The sequence below is a fragment of the Botrytis fragariae genome, assembly GCF_013461495.1.
Source record: "Botrytis fragariae strain BVB16 chromosome Unknown tig00000161, whole genome shotgun sequence".
In the NCBI taxonomy this organism is placed as follows: Eukaryota; Fungi; Ascomycota; class Leotiomycetes; order Helotiales; family Sclerotiniaceae; genus Botrytis; species Botrytis fragariae.
In genome coordinates, this window is record NW_023500998.1 from 142,596 (window position 1) to 160,324 (window position 17,729).

The 17,729-nt window shown below is 42.7% G+C and overlaps 6 protein-coding genes across 6 annotated transcripts; 3 read left to right on the forward strand and 3 right to left on the reverse strand.

The window, feature by feature from the left end:
- Positions 1-511: 511 nt before the first annotated feature.
- Positions 512-1,332, forward strand: Bfra_009204 (putative translation machinery-associated protein 22 protein; the record flags this gene model as incomplete). The annotated part of the gene is made up of 4 exons (XM_037339554.1): positions 512-578; positions 645-664; positions 760-847; positions 914-1,332. 4 exons carry the CDS (start codon positions 512-514, stop codon positions 1,330-1,332), a joined length of 594 nt encoding a protein of 197 aa, XP_037189604.1.
- Positions 1,333-2,668: 1,336 nt separating this feature from the next.
- On the reverse strand, positions 2,669-4,458 carry Bfra_009205 (putative ubiquitin-conjugating enzyme e2z protein; the record flags this gene model as incomplete). The annotated part of the gene is made up of 7 exons (XM_037339555.1): positions 2,669-3,544; positions 3,602-3,770; positions 3,893-3,989; positions 4,045-4,066; positions 4,128-4,222; positions 4,295-4,328; positions 4,426-4,458. The coding sequence occupies 7 exons, from the start codon at positions 4,456-4,458 to the stop codon at positions 2,669-2,671; spliced, it is 1,326 nt and encodes a 441-aa protein (XP_037189605.1).
- Positions 4,459-5,727: 1,269 nt separating this feature from the next.
- On the reverse strand, positions 5,728-6,474 carry Bfra_009206 (putative gtp-binding protein rab2 protein; the record flags this gene model as incomplete). The annotated part of the gene is made up of 1 exon (XM_037339556.1): positions 5,728-6,474. The coding sequence occupies one exon, from the start codon at positions 6,472-6,474 to the stop codon at positions 5,728-5,730; it is 747 nt and encodes a 248-aa protein (XP_037189606.1).
- Positions 6,475-7,862: 1,388 nt separating this feature from the next.
- On the forward strand, positions 7,863-10,185 carry Bfra_009207 (putative ctl transporter protein; the record flags this gene model as incomplete). Its single annotated transcript, XM_037339557.1, has 2 exons — positions 7,863-7,875; positions 7,937-10,185. 2 exons carry the CDS (start codon positions 7,863-7,865, stop codon positions 10,183-10,185), a joined length of 2,262 nt encoding a protein of 753 aa, XP_037189607.1.
- A 2,160-nt stretch (positions 10,186-12,345) lies between these two features.
- Positions 12,346-12,885, forward strand: Bfra_009208 (uncharacterized protein; the record flags this gene model as incomplete). The annotated part of the gene is made up of 1 exon (XM_037339558.1): positions 12,346-12,885. The coding sequence occupies one exon, from the start codon at positions 12,346-12,348 to the stop codon at positions 12,883-12,885; it is 540 nt and encodes a 179-aa protein (XP_037189608.1).
- Positions 12,886-13,738: 853 nt separating this feature from the next.
- Bfra_009209 (putative nacht and ankyrin domain protein) lies at positions 13,739-16,438 on the reverse strand (the record flags this gene model as incomplete). The annotated part of the gene is made up of 1 exon (XM_037339559.1): positions 13,739-16,438. One exon carries the CDS (start codon positions 16,436-16,438, stop codon positions 13,739-13,741), a length of 2,700 nt encoding a protein of 899 aa, XP_037189609.1.
- Positions 16,439-17,729: the final 1,291 nt, after the last annotated feature.

The window sequence follows — 17,729 nt, forward strand, 5'->3', positions numbered from 1 at the left end:
ATTGGTATCTATTTAAGATCTATGTTTTGTCTGACATAGATGATATCTTCTTGTTCCAGTCTTGAACCTCCAGAAATGCACATAGAGCCATTCTTGATTCAAGCGCAGGGAGCGAAGAGGGTTTGTAGGCTCACCCGCGTGAAACCTGTGAAAGCCACTTGAAATTCTCGATTGATGACGCTTCGCTAGTCCTCCAGGTGTCGCTACAGTGTGTGTAAACTATCTGATGATTGGAATTGAAATCGAAGAGTAGTTCTGTAAAATTCACATGAGAACGAGACCTTTGATCAGCGTGTGTATTCACACCCGCTTATGATAGGAGACAAGACAAGCCAGGACGCGGACTAAAGCGGCCGCTAGTCACAGTTCGGAAAAACTACCCCACCATTACGGTTCTTGAGCTCATCCATCTTAACTCATATCAAGTGTTTCCCCCTCCAAATACATACAAAAATCATCATTGTAACCAAGAATATTTCAAACCGAAACACACATCGATTTATAAGAAAATATGGCAGATGTAGAAGAGACCACTGCGCCTGCAGAAATTCAATCAAGAAGTGTTGTTTATTGTGGAGGTAAGTTTACAAATGAATAAACGACCCCGCTATCTTGATTTCATTAAGGCTAATCACAGAGAATAGTTTGTTCGTTACCACCTGAGGTAGGCATTACTCTTATACTTCATGGGGCTTGGGGCTTAAATTGAACAAAGGAATGAGGATACCAAGGACAAGATCATTAACAAAAAGCAATTAGTATTGCGAGTACGGCGGCACAGTAAAGAAATGTCAAGAATGGCTCGAGAAGAAATATCCCACCATGTACGAGCGATTATGGTCTGAAGGTATAGCTCACTTCCTCTCTTACTCTTCGTATGATGCATGCTAAATTTTAACTCCCCTCCTTTTAGATGCCCTCGCAGCAGCAACCTCCACCCTCAGTGTCGATGCCCAAAAACGCGCCGCCAAAGACGCCACCAAAAAAGCCGCCAAAGCAGAAGCCCTCGAAGCCAAACAAAACGAAACTCTTGCAGCCTCAAAAATCCGCATCAAGCGCGTCGAGCGCAATAAACGTAAATACGTAACCGAAGTCCAGGGGCTCGAAGCCTTTGGGCTCGAGCTCAAAAAGGTTGCGAAGGAATTCGGATCTAGGTTTGCGACGGGAAGTAGTGTGACGAAGGTAGCAAGCGGGGGACAGGAAATTACGGTCCAGGGCGATGTGAGTGAAGATGTGAGGGAGTTTTTGATGAAGAATTATAAGAATATTCCAAAGAAAAATATCGTGCTCGAGGAGCCGAAGAAGAAGAAGGCGGAACCGGTGGAGGTTTAGAAGGGGTGTTTGGTGTTGAAAGGAATGAGCGGGCGGAAGCGTGGATTCGGTATGATTGACTGGGTTAGGATTTCGAGGAATACATATACCACTATGAAATTCGTTCCATGGCATTGAAGTATGCCCAATCCTGCGTTATACTACATAATGTGAGATTTGACAGGAAGGGAGGGGTGGATTCGATATCTCTGACTAGGTATTGAAATCCCTCCAAATATAAAATTCGCCTCGCTACTGTGAAAATCAATCTCCGATATCATTGGAGGCAATGAGACATGAATATTCCAACTCGAGTGGAACAATGGCACTCCATATCAGAAAATGAATATCCATATATCTTGAAGCACAAGATACAACTGCTTGCACATGCACTAGCTTCTCGTGAATATGACAAACTCAATTTCATGTATAGCCTACCTAAACCACTACTATACCACTTGTTACCATATTCCACTCCTCGGGTTCAGCAAGGCAAAAGTCTAGAAAAACGAATGATCAAATGCATGCATGTAATATCACACAAAACTTACTCAGTATCTCAAAACTGGTCCTGAAACTAAATCATTATTCCGATTTCAGGTAACTAGTCAGTATCTAGACAATGTTTGTTACATGCCCATGCGTGAACTTACACTCATTTCTCTCATTATTTTGCACAAGTTATCTCGTCTCAACCTCACAAAACTTGTATTTAGATCAATTATTGATCCTCAACTATTTAACCTTATATTATTTTGCCTCTTATGTTCTCTTAACTTCTCTTTAGTCTTTCATTCTGTTCTGCCGTCTCGCTTATTCTCCTTTTATATTCGCAGCATTATTACAGCCCCACCATAATTCGAGCAACCCCATCGTCTCTTCAAGGAGCAGCAAAGAAAATAAAAAGTCAAATAATCCATCATATCCCATAGCAGCCCAGCCTTTCCATTCCCCCCATTGCCCCATTACTCTACCCATATTTTTCATAACGCCAATCCTGAATCAATACACGGATATCATAACCCCCCATCCATACCATATAATATCATCGAATCCTGGCCATGCCAACCCAGCTCAATTCATTTGGCCCGACTCACTATTAAATGTTGAAGTGGGCCTCTTGACTTGAAGAAAAAACCCCTAGGACCAGCCAGCCCATAGAGAACACGATGATGAAAACTCCCGCTAATTTACTCCATGCTTTGTCCAAGCCAATATTTAGGCAGCCGAAGTCCGAGAAGTTTGTTGCTATGTATGAAAGAGGCCGTGATATGAAAAAAGAAAAAAAAAATGACACCCGAAAATTGAAAGCTGCTCGAAATATCGCACGGTATTAAAGTCTGGTTCAAAAACGAACTTACTCCATGCTACTTTGGACCGACCTCCGAAGCTTTCGATTATAATTCTTCTTATCATCCACTGATCCCCAGAAGAGTTTGGAAGCTTCCACATTTACCAATGTTCGTGGATCGTATGGTGGTGAAACTTCCTCTAAAGCTTCAATGATAGACTCGATGTGATATTTTGCATCATCAAGGCGTTTGGGAGTATAGCAAGGTGTTCCATCAAGTCCAATCCGGTGATGAAACAAAGGTGTCTGAAATTTGGCTCTTGGTTGCTCTTCTGGAAATCTTGGGCTGAAGTACAGCTTAATATTGAATAATCCGCCATCTAGATTGGTCATGGGGCGACCAAAATAGGTGATATTCCATACGAAAGGATTCTTATTATCTAGTTCAATATCCAGGGTTACGGACTTGTCCCTCTTGTATGCTTCAACCACTTGTTCGAATTGACGTTGAAGATTTGCTGCCACACCACTTTCCTTCTTCTGTGATAACAATCCTTCGGTAGCCCAATGAGCCGTCTCAGCATCCAAAGTGGTACGAATGAATTTTAATCGTCTCTCTAGTTCAGTGTAGTCGAACTTTCCTTCCATAGTATTTCCACCACCCTCAAAGGGCATTCGAGCAAAAGGTTGAAGATCCTTAACCTCTTTTCTTGCTTTCTCTATAGCCGTCAAATACGAATCATAATACCACAAGAATCTACGCTTGCAAAAATCTTTGAAGGGTTCGAATGCAACGGCAGAATCATCAAGCACATCTCGATCTAAGTCGCTGTCGCTATCATCGCTTGGTGGTGTGTATGGTGGAGTTGTTCCTGCTGCGGAGATGTTCAAGTATTCCTCAAGACGTTGAATGACTGAAATTCGTAGAGTTTCATGGCGAATCTACAGTCTTATCAGTACCAGGTGCCAGTTCAAAGAGCCTTGATAATTCAAGCATACCTTTGCAGCATATTCCTTTTGGTTCTTCCTGTCATGGTCATCATTCGCCGTTTCGAAACCCGGTTCATTCTCGTAGGGATTGCTCGACATTAAACTCTGGATGGAAATTAAAATTGACTCAAGTCCTTGTGCAGATGACCACTCTTCTCCTCTTTCACCTCTCCATGTACTATCATATAATTTAGTTTCGGGGGTCCAGAGGAATTGTATGAAGGTTTTTAATTACCCTAAAATTGATCTAAAAGCAACTCAGTAAATGTTGAAAGTATCATGACATAAAGGATATCTTACAAGCAAACTTTGCCTGTCGCATAGATATTGGGATTGAAACGACATCTTCCTCCATTTGTAGTTGTCGCAATAACATTAGGTGCTTTTGTTGGATAATCTATATGGACTTTTTCAGCTTCGAATTAATGTGCAACCCTTTCGCAAAATCGTACCTTTTCCAAATCTAACACCAAACTAGAGAAATGTTAGTATTTCATATTCAGAAAAAAAGAATTTATGAATTGGATAGACCAACATCGAAGAAACCAAATTCGTAAGGTGTATCTGGTGGGCCAATTATAATTGCTTTAACGCTTCGAACGTCGATATCCCGACAAGCAACTGCGAGGGCTATAGAGTTAAATGGTTAGTAAAAAGTCAAGGAGAGAACAGTAAGCTCCTGAAGAGACTATATTGACTTACATAGATCTGGACCTCTCTGAATATCTGCCAACTCCTAAATCACCCAAAAAGTGTTGTCAGCCTTGCGCTTTCATTACCACTTTTGGCGCACATCGTGATATCATCACATGGGTTTGGCTTGATGAATTTACCTTCGCAATACGAATAACGGAGTGATTCGCCATGATTTTGGAAGAAGATTCTACCACTATCTCTTGATGAGATATTATGTTATTATTTCCGATTGTTTCCTTGAATTATTGAAGTATTGAAGTATTGAAGTATTAAAAGTATTGGAGAAAGTATGATAAATTGGTGCAGTTGTTGAAGGAGGGATTATGAAGTAATTTGGGTGGGGTTTCTGTTGGCAAGTGCTTCAGAGTTTATGAAGGGAACAGGTAGCTAGATAAGCGGTGAGATTCGGCAGAATTCTATTTTTGCCCCAGTCAAATCATGAGGGGATGGGGAAATAGTGGGATAGGCTTCCATGAGTGATGAGGCTGATTCTTTTTCCTCTTGACAAGCAAATATGGCTTTTCTCTTATTCAATAGAAGAGAAGGGAAACTCAAAACAGTTTATGATTATACTACCTACTGTTTGTATTATTATAACCTCCTCATTCTTGTAAGTAATACTAAGCTACATAGTTATCACGTATCAATACACAACGAATAAATCTAGAGCATTCATGGAGTATCAGGATCGATATCTACCTAGTAGGCAAATGCCCTTTTGGAAACTCGGAATAGCAATGTCCTTCATTGCAACAATGACTTCTCTGTCTGGGGTCTAGTAGGTTGAAACCTGCCTGCTAGGTATCTTCATCATCAGGAAAGCTGTCATCTCGAGAAAATCACAGAGTGGCCTATTGTCTTATGCCACAACATATCACATGCTGGTAGAAACGAATTAACCATCCAAACAACAAACAACAATCACTGGTACTGTCACTATATATTCAGGTAGTGTTTATCCACAGAGGCAATGGTCAACGATTTCTCATCAAGACCTTTCCTCTACTCAGCCAAGCAGAGCGTATAGGAGATGCCATGAGAAAGTGCTATCATCCATGGGAGAGGGCATCAAGAGGCTCCTCAAACGTTTGCCATGCGTTCTGAGTCCTTCCATATTATTCAAATGAAACCCCACAGATATCCTAGAACTTCAAACAGTAATAAGGGTAATAAAAGTAAAAATAAATATCTTGCTTTCATCGTCATGATACCATTCTCATGCTTTGGGTATATTAAAGCCAACTTTCCGAAACCTTTCGGACCTTTCCTATCATACAAGGTAGTGAAGACTATCCAGCCCCGCACTAGAATATATACAAAGTCTTCTTGGAAAACTGCGGTTGACGACAGACTTTGAGTAAGTAGTGTATAGCCATCGAGATCATATCTGTATGCCCGCGTATACTGTGGCAGATTTGGCCTCGTGAGCCTCATTTTGCTCAACAACATCCACCACTGCTGGCTTTCTGGGGAGCCAATTTAACATTTGTTTTCGAACCTCCATAGCCAGGACCCTTCACTCCAGATCTCCTGTCATTCAAGTCATACTTTCCAGCTTCGATGTTCATATATATCCTTTCTGCCACTCTTGCAAATGCATTTTCAACACCTTCACCACTCTTCGCACTCGTTTCGACATACTCTAATACGCCATTTCGCTTCGCCCAAGCTTGTGCCTCTTCCACGGTAACCTCTCGTTTGTTCTCATCGCCTGTGGCCAAATCACTCTTGTTCCCTACCAACACAACAACTATATCCGGCTCAGCAATTTGTCGCAAATCATGTAGCCAGTCCGTAACATGTTCAAATGTTGGTCGCCTCGAGATGTCGAATACGAGCAGTGCGCCTGAAGCTCCACGAAAATAGCTCCTCGTAACACTTTTATAAGTTTCTTGTCCTGCCGTATCCCATAAACTGAGCTTCATGTGTTTCTGTGGTACGTCTGATTCTGTGGCTGAAGCTTTAGATGCTGGCTCTTCATCTAGAGCGTTCGATTTCGGTTTAAATCCTTCTGAATTCGGTGGACCAACTGGAATAATGCGTGATCCAAATTCAACTCCAATGGTAACGTCATGGTGCGGAGAAAAACGCCCTTCGCAAAGTCGAATTGTGAGAGATGATTTTCCAGTTCCACTATCGCCAATGCACACGAGCTTGGCAATATAATCCCATGATGTTGTAGACATTACTTTTTTTGAGCTTCGATACGAAAGATTCTATCGGCTTTTCGTTGACGTTGGACGAGGAGGGGCGGTAGACTGGTGTTGGAAAGGCAGAACCCGTTCGAACTTTACCTAGGTAAGCTTGCGATTGGGGATTTGAAAAAGACTGATCGCAAAAACAATCAATGATATTGATCTTGAAGGGTTGATGAATTGTAACCGATTGTAAAATTGGAATTGAGGAATGATTCAATAACAGTGAGGTTTATGAATAAATGATAGCTAGAATGTCTGGGTGTGGTATGATAAACTTGTAACTTGTCAGAGTTGTTGTATGGTAACACAATCTCGTGGGCAGTTGAGAGTCGAGACAATGATAAGTTTAGATAGAGTGTTCATGAATCATTGATTGACCCACCATACAGATACAGATACTCTTGCCTGTTACCCAGGCTTCCAGGTACTCTCTCTACCCAGTCAGAAAGTGGCTTTCGGGAATGCAAGCGGAGGGAAAATTATTATCCTCTAGCGCCCAGCCGTTATATTTTAGGATTGGAGAAGTCGGCCGGGTTGGTTGGGGGCGGTGAACAAAGGATTATCGAGATGTTTGGGTACCTAGGAGTGATCATGCAATCTTCACTCTCTTGATTCACAAGTATCAGGTATCAGGCAAATAATGAATATATACGAGTAGATTATAATTGCATTCTTACATCATTCTCCTTTCTTCTTTCTCTCTTCTTCTTTCTCCCTTCTCTCTTCTTCTTTCTCCCTTCTCTCTTCTCCCTTCTCTTCACGTCATACATCCATCACAGATACCAAGGAATTCATCATCAACCAACCCAAAAGATTGACACTCTCGCATAATTCGATATCCTATCCTTTCCCATCCTATCCGATCCTTATCTTGAGGGCGAGTTCATTCTTCCTATTCATTCTCCCTAGATACTCATGCGGTATGGTACACCTGCCCCGTGATTTTAAATGATTCACGACTGAGGCCTCCCGGCACTCCGCTATCATAAGTCTTGACTCGCCCCCAGCAACCCCAGCAACCCCAGCAACGCAAGCAAGTGACTGATATCTCACAATATTATCCTTCACGGGGCATCCATCATTGTTCTAACAAGTCTTGCCCATACAAATATCTTCTACCGTATTCACTTCCAGTACCTACTTGGAATACCTAATCACAAGCTTTATATCATTCATCGGTTGCAAGATACCCTACCAACCCCAGACTACAACTGATCTACCGTACTGCAGCCTGCGAGTACCGTTTCAAGCTCTCACAAAAGACCCACAAGACTGGGCGGAACTGTAGATAGAGAGTCCTTATCAACAACCTCGACTTCTCAACTTCATCGCAGACAAAATATTCCAACATACAACTTTATTCTGGAGGGTCAAAGATGTTTTCCGAATGTAAGTAAACTAACTCACTTGCCCTTACCTTGTGCATTCTTTTAACCATTATATTATCCAGATGCTTCGCGCTTCTTAGCTCAGTCACAGTCTCGATTCTCCAATTTCGTCCAACAGGATAACGAAATCCCAAATCGAAGTCCAAACGAACGTTATCAACGATCGCAGCCTTTACGAAGTTCAAGACATCAAAGAGGACTTGGAAACCCTTATCAGTCCTCACACCTCCCAAATTTCGGATTTACATCTCGATATTCCCAAGCTCCGCCTGATGCCCCGTTATTTCACAGCGCTTTGAATGATTTTCAAGAAGAAGATGAGGAGGAGGAACGAGAGAGGGAGACTGCAGATTTCTTTGCGCTTCAGCGATCACGGAGAGTTTTTGCACCTACGAGAGAACTGGAAGAAAGTGAGGAAACCGAGCGCGACGGGAGCGATATAGCTCTGGGGAATAGTAAAGATGATGGAATGGCAGGTGACCATCGGGAACGCCCACGAGGAATCAAAAGTAGTTGGAAAGGCGGTATCCGAAGTACAAGAGAGCGAGGCCACACACCGGAAACGGTTGGGGAGGAATATGATGACGAAAGTAGGCGACCAAGCAGTCAGGGAAGCAGTAGTAAAGGAAAGGGAAGAATGGTCGATATTGGACTAGAATCCACGATTGCCGACAGCTTACCGCCAAGTGAACCGGATTACGATATGGGTGATGATAACCCACCAGCCTTTCAACAATTTAAATCTGGGCCAAAATCTGGCACAACCCGATTTACAGATGAATCCATCAGAGGCAATGAGAGGGATATTGAATCGCAACAATTACCTGGTCCTCGATACCCCATACGACCGAATGAAGTGGAGGTTGTTCCAGTAGCGATTCCTACAACTCCAGACGAACTGGAAGGGCCAAAGCATGATATGTTTTGGGGGTCATTATTTTTGATATGCTTGGCTTCACTTTTCGCAACTTTCTTCCTCATCTTCCTCCATACATCAACGCCTGACGGAGTGCTCGGAGATACGATATATACCACTCTCCATTCTTCATTCCATCTATTCGCAGTCGATACCCTTGCATCGATAATTGTATCATTTATCTGGCTTGCGTTACTGCGGTCTTTTGTTCGTCCATTGGTGTTCCTAATTGTTCTCGCGGTACCAGTCATACTGTTTTCGTTCTCATTGTATCCTATGGTGTCTAGTATGAAAGGGTCAACAGATCGAACTGGTGTACAAGATAGGGCTATGAGGTGGATGTCGTTTGTACCTGGAGCTCTTGCTCTGCTCTGGCTGTACACTATTTATAAAGGACGACAATCGTTGACTAAAGCAATCAGCATTCTAGAGTTTGCGTCAAGGATTCTTGCTTCGAATCCTGGTCTGCTCGCGTTGGGATTCGCTACGCTGGGGTCAGTTATAGTATGGACCTGGATATGGTTAGGAATGTTCACGAGAGTATTCTTGGGTGGCCATCTCTCAAAGTCAGGTCTTAGCTTCATTATTGATGCAACGACTTGGTGGCTTGGTGTATATTTCGTGATGATGTACATCTGGACTCTTTCCGTGATTGGGGGGATTCAGCGAACTACCACTGCTGCAACAGTTTCTCAATGGTATTATCACCGTAATGCGCAGACAGGAGCTTCATCTCGTGAGGTCGTTGCGGCAGCATTCTATCACTCGACCAATACGATATTCGGTACTATATGCCTGTCGTCATTGATAGCTCTCTTGATTAAACTTCCTCTCCTCGTGTTTCCACGACGATTGGTGGCGGCTATTTCGATAATTGCGTACTCTTTTGTACCAGCACCAGTGACAGCATTACTCAATCCTCTTACCCTCACCTATGCTGCTATTCACTCACAGCCTCTTCAGACTTCCGCGAGGGGTCTAAGTCAAATGACATTCCTCACACCTCAAGCTCCTACAACCACGTTAACTCCACGATCCTTCTCCTCTCGGACTCACGCCACAACACCTCTACTCCCTTACCGTCTAGCTAAACTGCTTCTTCATGCAACCCGTATCATCATGTCTATGGCCCTTGGTTTCGGTGGCTGGGTAGCAACTGCTCGTCAATTGTCTATCAGTGTGCCCGAAGGTCCTGGTCTCAAGGGAAGTGCATATGCATATGTTGTGGGACTTGTTGCTGGATTCATTGGTTGGGGTGTACTTGGGGCTATGGAGGGGGTACTCAGTGGAGTTGTGGATGCGACGGTTGTCTGTTGGGGAAGTGAGAAGGGAATGGCCAACGGTGGGGCATATTGCTTGGAGGCGGGCTATTTGTTTGGTGATGATAGGGAGTAGCGAGTAATAATTAAGGAACGTAGTAGGGAAATGGAGGAAGGACGATGGATTTGTATTGATTTGAGTTAATTGGGGGTATATGGAGCTTGGAGCATGGTACATATCTGGATGGGTTTATGGAGCATAGGTCATTATATGATCGGATGGCATGACATGACTTAGCATGACATAGCGTTTTTTTAGCATGACGGAATTGATTAATGAAGAGCATTTGATGATTATATCATATATACATATGTATTATGCAAATGGAATTAGACCTCGGTGTTCTTGAATAGGATGAATCATAAACAAGAGGAAGAGCTGGCCGAAATTACCTATATATTTCAAGATCTTACCTTTGATCTGGTCAGATTTGATCGTGTGATAAGATTTAGTATTATACCTGTTCAAGTAACTGCCTATATTCATCACTTCTATCCCATTTCTCTCCTCCATAAATTTACATCTCAATTTACATCTCGAATTCTTCTGTCCTTCACTCCCCCGATATCTCCGTTTTCCTCGGGAAATACTACGGTTCTTGTCTCGATATTACAATATTAATTCTCATTATTTCTGAGGAACATATTTACATACATACACGTATAAACATATAAATTAACTCATTCCACATGGTTTATAAATATAAATATAAATATATAAGCGAAAGCAAACCTGCGGATAGCCATCGAAATATGGGGCGGGCTACAGTATAGTTACGAGCGGAAAAAGGAATGCAAATTGTGCATGTGCTTTGCTCTGTTTTTCCTGAATGAATGGATGGGTGGATGGAAGGGAGTATGAGGTGGGAGGTGAAGGGAGGGGGGTTATTGTTTGAAGTTCTGGTGCGTGGGTAGGTTGAGGGTGATGTGATGTTATTTGATGAAGGCTAAGGGGACAATTGTGGTTGTGAGTTAGATGAGAGGAGTAGTATGTATGTATGTATACAGAATGTATCCATCTAGAATACTACCTACTACGAGTACATTGTATCAATACATTTTCCACCCTGACCATCTCAAAAGCTATGTAAACCTCAACCCTCGCCCCCCGTTCCCTTTCCTTCCTTCTTCTTCATATTCCTGCTCTTCCCCTCCCTCCGATATCGCCGTCAAACCCCATCCATCCACCACACATCACACATCACACAAACAACAGTCCCGTTACACAATTCCAAAAAATCACATCAGCCGTTTCTTTTGTTTTCACCGCCACGTTCATGCCATACTATGCTATAGCACAGCATACATACACTACACTACCTACCTATTTTCGATATATGCCCGAGGACGAGAAGAAAGAAACACACATCGCCGACTGACTTTCTTTCTTGCATGCGCGTGGGTGTTTCTAGAGATGTGTATATGTTTTTTGATTAGTTGGTTGGTTGGTTTGTGTATGCATGTATATCTGTTTTCTCGATGGAATAATGATGAGCAGGAAGATCGCTCGACGGATGATGCTGAACATAATGATGGAGGATGGATGAACTGTATTTTGATAGATAGATAGGAAGGAAGGAAACTTATTCATACACATATACATACGAAGTATACATACGAAGCAGGATGATTTGTTAGTAGAAAGAGAATTGCCCATTGCAGATAGGACTACCTGCGATATCGACGCATACATATAGTATGATTTAAATATATGATCGCTTAGAAAGGGAGAGGACTTGAATGCATACATGCATGATGCATTGAGAACTTCACAATCATTCCGATGGGAGTCAAGACTCAAAAGTACATTTTCGGATTGTGTCTTAGTTACTGGGGATATGGATGGAGATTTGGATGTTTTTTCGGAAGCTGAATGCGTAGTTGTTTGTTTGTTTGTACATGTCTCGTGTCGAATATCCTTTTTTTGTTCCTCTGCTGAAGTATTGAGCCCGGCGTCTGGTTGTTTATAATCTTCATTCCCTTTCGTAATGTTTCATATACATTGATGTATGGCTTGGCTTGTGCTCTTTTTGTTCTATGAAAATATATATCGCCATCGCCATCGCCAAAATTCCTACATTTTGATTCATTCCTCCTGCAATTCCATGTCAAAAGACATACATACATACATACATACATACATATCCACCTGGAATATTATATCCGCATTTCTTACATGCATCAAATATATAAATATAACACCAACTCCACCCAGCCAAGCATAATACAACTCATCATGGCCTTCACAACACGCTCATTCTCCTTCATCTCCCTCTCCCATCCATCCTCATCCCCATCTCCATCTCCCTACTCACCACTCACATCCTCGAAATCTCGTTCCAAACAACCCAAATATCCCCGAAAAGATAAATCTAAATCTAAATCTAAGCGCAACTATCCCCACAAACAAGAACAAGAACAAAAGCTCCTCACCGAGGTATTTGAAGGGAGGAAAGATGAGGAGTGTCCGTGTCCTAGCTGTGTATATCCGGATGTGGATAGCGGGGGAAGTGAATCTTCCCCATCCTCGTCATCATCATCATCGTCATCATTCGACAATCACGATATCGATTCAGAGGAAAGTCTTAATATGGTAGGGGTAGAGAACAGAGGTAAATTGTTGGAACGGCGAAAAAGAGAAGCAGGAGGCGGGTTGAAGATGAAGTGGGGATTGGCTTGGTTGAGGGGGAGGGAGAGGGAGACGCGGGGGAGAGGATACGGCTATGGATACGGATATGAATATGGGGAAATAAATAATAATACTGGAGTTTCTTGAGATGGGATGAAATAGGATGAGACGAGATGAGATGGAGATTGAGCGGGATAGTAAAATCAATTGATCACGGTTGCAAAGTGACAAGAGGAGTGGGTGGTGGTGGCGAGAGACTAGTGTTGGTACGGAGATGTGAATTTTCGAGGGGGGAATCCGAATGCGAGAATGAAAGGGGAATAAATGACTTGTTCGTCTGGTGCTGGTAGTGTTGGATATCTAGTGTACTAGGTACCCAGGTATTCCATGATAATATGACACAAAAGGAAGCGAGACAGGAGATATATAAATAAATATAAACATGGATATATAAATAGAACACAAACCAATCATGTCTTGATCATATGAACCCATCTATCTCCCACCTCCACCCTAGGTGTGAAATACCCTATATTCTAAACAATCCATATTAACCTCCATAAGCGTTTCGCATAATCGAGGTGTCTGTTCATCTCTATTGTAGTGTGTACAATGCATTACTCAATACTCACCAATTCCCCTCTATCTCAATGAACACTTATTCACTGAGCTTACGTGGTATATACACTACCATCAAGAGTAAGAAATGGGTAACTGATAGGATAAAGATTTAATTCATCTTTCACATCTGAGCGAGCGGAGATTTGGTATCTATAAATTTATTCAATCTAATCCCAAAAAGCTAATCTTATCTAATCATCTAACGATATGATATTTATCCCGAACCCGGGATTCAAATGTAATTCTATATGGTATCTTTCGCAAAAAACCCAATTCCCTTATATACTATCCATAACCCATCCAGTCCGTTACTTCCTTGTATGCATTTTATTTATCCTTTCCCTGACATGTGTGTGTATGTATGAATTCATCCCCTCATCTACGCGGCTAGTAGATCACCCCCTTTTCCCCATTTACTCTCCTCTTCCATGTCTGCCTCTGGAGTCTTAACTCCATATGCATCTAACAATTTGATACATCCCTTGTGACCCCCATTCCACGCATCCCCAGCAGGACTTACATCCCTATCATCTTTTGCATCGGGGGCAGCACCGTGATTGAGGAGGATCTTAGCGATATTTTCATGACCCCTCGCACACGCATCATGAAGTGGAGTCTTTCCCTCCTCATCTCTGAGGATGGGATCCGCGCCTCTCTGCAGAAGGAATTTTGTCGATTTTGGAAGATTCTTGCGGATGGTCCACACGAGCGGGGTGGTGAAGTGATGATCCGGACAATCGATATCGGCGCCGTGAGCAAGGAGTAATTTCGACATGTCGAGGTTGTTGTAGGAGATGGCAAGACCGAGCGGTGTGCCTTCGCGGGGTCCATTTTGGTAATCGGTGTTTCCGCCTTTGTGGTTGGGGTCGGCGCCTTTCTGGAGGAGGATCTTGGCGACTGAAGTGTTTCCGCAGTGGACGGCCCAGTGGAGAGCAGTGAGACCGAAGGAATCTTCAACGTCGATGTAGGTGCTGCTGTTCTTGAGAAGAATCTCGGCAACCCACCAGGTGTTGCATACAGCTGAGATGTGAAGGGCGGAGAAATGAACATTTTGGATGGCGGAGAAGTTGGTCATGTGGCGGTGCTTTTTGAAGTAGAGGAGCCAGGTACGGCGGAGATCGCAGTTGCGACGGAAGAAATGACGGTCGAGGGCGTAAGATTTCATCATGCGGGATCCGGCGATGTTGCTGTGGTTGATCCAGTAGATGAGAGGATATTGAAGACTATCTTCCGAGGAAGGTTGATCTTGCAATGAAGAGAGTGGAACATCCTCGAGACTTTCGAGGTAATATTTCCAGTCTCTGGTTGTGTATTTGAGAGCTCTGAAAGCTGCCTTTTCGTGTTCAAACTCGAGATCCGAGGAGAAGATACCGGCTGTTTCGTGGTTGAGGAGATATTCCTTTGCGGATCGGTGGACAAAGTATGGATGATCGCGGTGTAATGATAAGAATGATCCACATAATTCAACAGCATCCAAGACAATATCTTCATCGTCCATGGCTGCTGCGGGGAAAGCTGCCATGACAGCAAGTTCGCGAAGACTGAGAGGTCTGAAAGCGATACCAACTGCACGGAAGACTGAAAAGGCCTTTTGTTGATCTTCTTCGCCCAATTTCAAAACTCCCTCGAGGATTCTGGCATATAATGCATCAAGCCCAGTAGGGAATTTTCCGAGTACAAGCTTGACATTGATGAATGAGACGTTCTTCTTCAAGAGCTCTTTGCAAGCAAGAGAGATGAAAAGGAAGTTTCCTTCAGCCTTCGCCCTCAATTTATCAGCGACAAATTGTTTCAATGGTGCATCAAATCTCTTCTTGGTAGCCAAGACATCAACCTTATGAGTGATGAATGTATCGACGGCCTTGCTCATTTCAGCGGCGGAGTCTTCCAAGTCTACGACCCAGGACAACTTCAAGTACTCCTCGATCTTTGTTTCGTTTCGACTAGTGAAGATCCATTTGACATTGCAAAGTCCGTCGACGTTGGACGCAATGTATGTGCTAGCGAGCTTGAGGAAAATATCCAAGGATTCCTCGGTACACTCATCGAGACCATCGATGATCAGGTAAAGGTTTCGTGTGGTAGAAGCTTCGAGGACTCGGGTTAAAGCAGTCCAAACTCCCTCGATGGTGGAGAACATTTGAGGTCCATGACGTTTGAAGTCTTCCAACAGCACATTTCGAGAGCTTTGTTTCAGAACTTGATGAAGAACGGTCTTTAGTGCATGTAATGTTGAGTTTCTTTGATCCGTGTTGTTGTCGCAGAAAAAGTAGGCCATTTGGTCACAGGGGTTTTGAGCGACCTGTTTGGAGAGTGTGTCGACAAGGTACATTGAAAGCATGGTTTTACCCTTTCCTGCTTGTCCATGAACCCACAGCAAGTCAGATTGATCGCTCTCGATCATCGACTTATAACTCTTGTTGTTGAGGATCCAGTCGCATGATTTACTCAAGAGACGATCCGTACGAGCTTCGATTTCTCTTCTTCCAATGAGTGGATTGATGACAGTGAGTGCATTCAAAACCTCATTGCTGGCTGCTACATCTTGTGGTGATGCCTTGTTGAACCCTCGGACCTTTCTGTGCTGAGTGGTGACGATATCGTTGATTTGACGAGTGAGTTGTCCCTTTTCCATCTCACGGGTGCTAAGCATGGTCGATAGCAGACTTGATACTGCATCCTCATGAATCGAAAGCTCTTTCCTGAACTGTGATACATCCCACTTCCTGCAAGCTAACCAATCGATATTTTCGATGATTCTGGAGAATTCTTCGTGAGACCATAAAGATCCCTTGGTGGTGATACCGTTTAACCTGCATCCTTGATGCACAAATCTTTCTATACAGTGTTGGCATGCACTAATAACTTGCATCATCAAACCACGTTGAGCTCCAAATGATGGATCACTCAAAAATCTCTCGATACCGTCGAGACGCTTGTGAAGGTTGGATAGGACTTGTGCAACATCCCCAAAGACTGGGTTTGCCTTTTTCGAATCGTCGATTGCTGTGAATGCATTTCTAAGGATTCCAACTCCATGAATGACCTCGCCGAAACTGAAACCGAATGGAATGGCCATGGTTGCTATATCTGTTGTAGAGGAAGGTGCCTGAGAAGGTTTTCACTACCGGTGTCGTAAAACGAGTTTTGAAGTTTGGTATTATATATGTTGAAAAAGTTACAAGTATAGAATGTAAAAGGTAGATCAAGTTGGTGCCAGAGATTGACAGAATGGACGTCCGTGAAGCTTAAAGAAGCCTCTTGAATAATCGTGGTATAATGATTTCTTGTAAGGTGTCATTCGGGCCGTGGTGGCGTACTTTGAATGGACCTTTGGAGGTTGATTGTGATATGAACTTATCACAACTGATATGATCACTCCTTTCTCAATTGAAAAGGCGGAAAGATAAACTTGACTGATATAGAGATAAAGACAGGAGGGATAGGTCTGATATATATAAATGATGAATGGAGATAGCATTGCCGTGGTATGTCTTGATTACATTACTCTTTCAAGATAGGACCCACCGAGTGTTTTGAATCGTAGGAATGTACTCCGTATATTTTCAGTGCATTAGTGTCCAACGGATTAGAATGAAATTGGGAAAACCAACGAGTAAATCCACATGTTACCCTACCGACCACTTGAGTTATGAAGCGCGACGACCGAAGATAAGTCATTGATAATAAGCAGAATCCACTCGGTACAACAAATTTTTCTTCAAAAAGGTCGGAAATAATAACCAGTAGGGTTACCTGACACAACGAACCAGGTTTACCGATGCCATCTTATCAATTTACTCCACTATTGTTGATATCCTAATGGATTAGTTTGATACCAACCTTTACTAGAGAATTAGGGGTCCGCTTATCTTCCGGCTTCTCTTCGCGCTACTTTTCAAAATCACCATATTATTCGTTCAAATTCCAAGCAAAGCACAAAATGAAGGGGTAAAAAGGGACTGGATAGCAATGGACAGACAATGGGACCGTCAAAACAACGCAACAAAGATAGAAAGTTCACATGTTTATCTCTTTACATGTATATGATCACTTGATTTGTCTCTTTTGCGGTATCAAAAAAACCCAAAAAATCCAGGAAACTGTAGATTAGATTGAAGATCATGAGAAAATCAAGATTCAAAGGGTTCAAAAAAAGAAGATTTACACTTTCAACGCCTTTTTTGAAATTCTTTGCATATTTTACTTGCATCGGCATACTTGTAAAAGGAAAGTCAATTATCAATAAAGTAACTGTTTGAAGGAATAACACATGGGTATAATGCATATTACCTAGGTAAGTTTTCACATTATAAAGCACATCTACGTCATTGTATCCATAATATGGCGAACTTGGTTGTTTTTCGCTA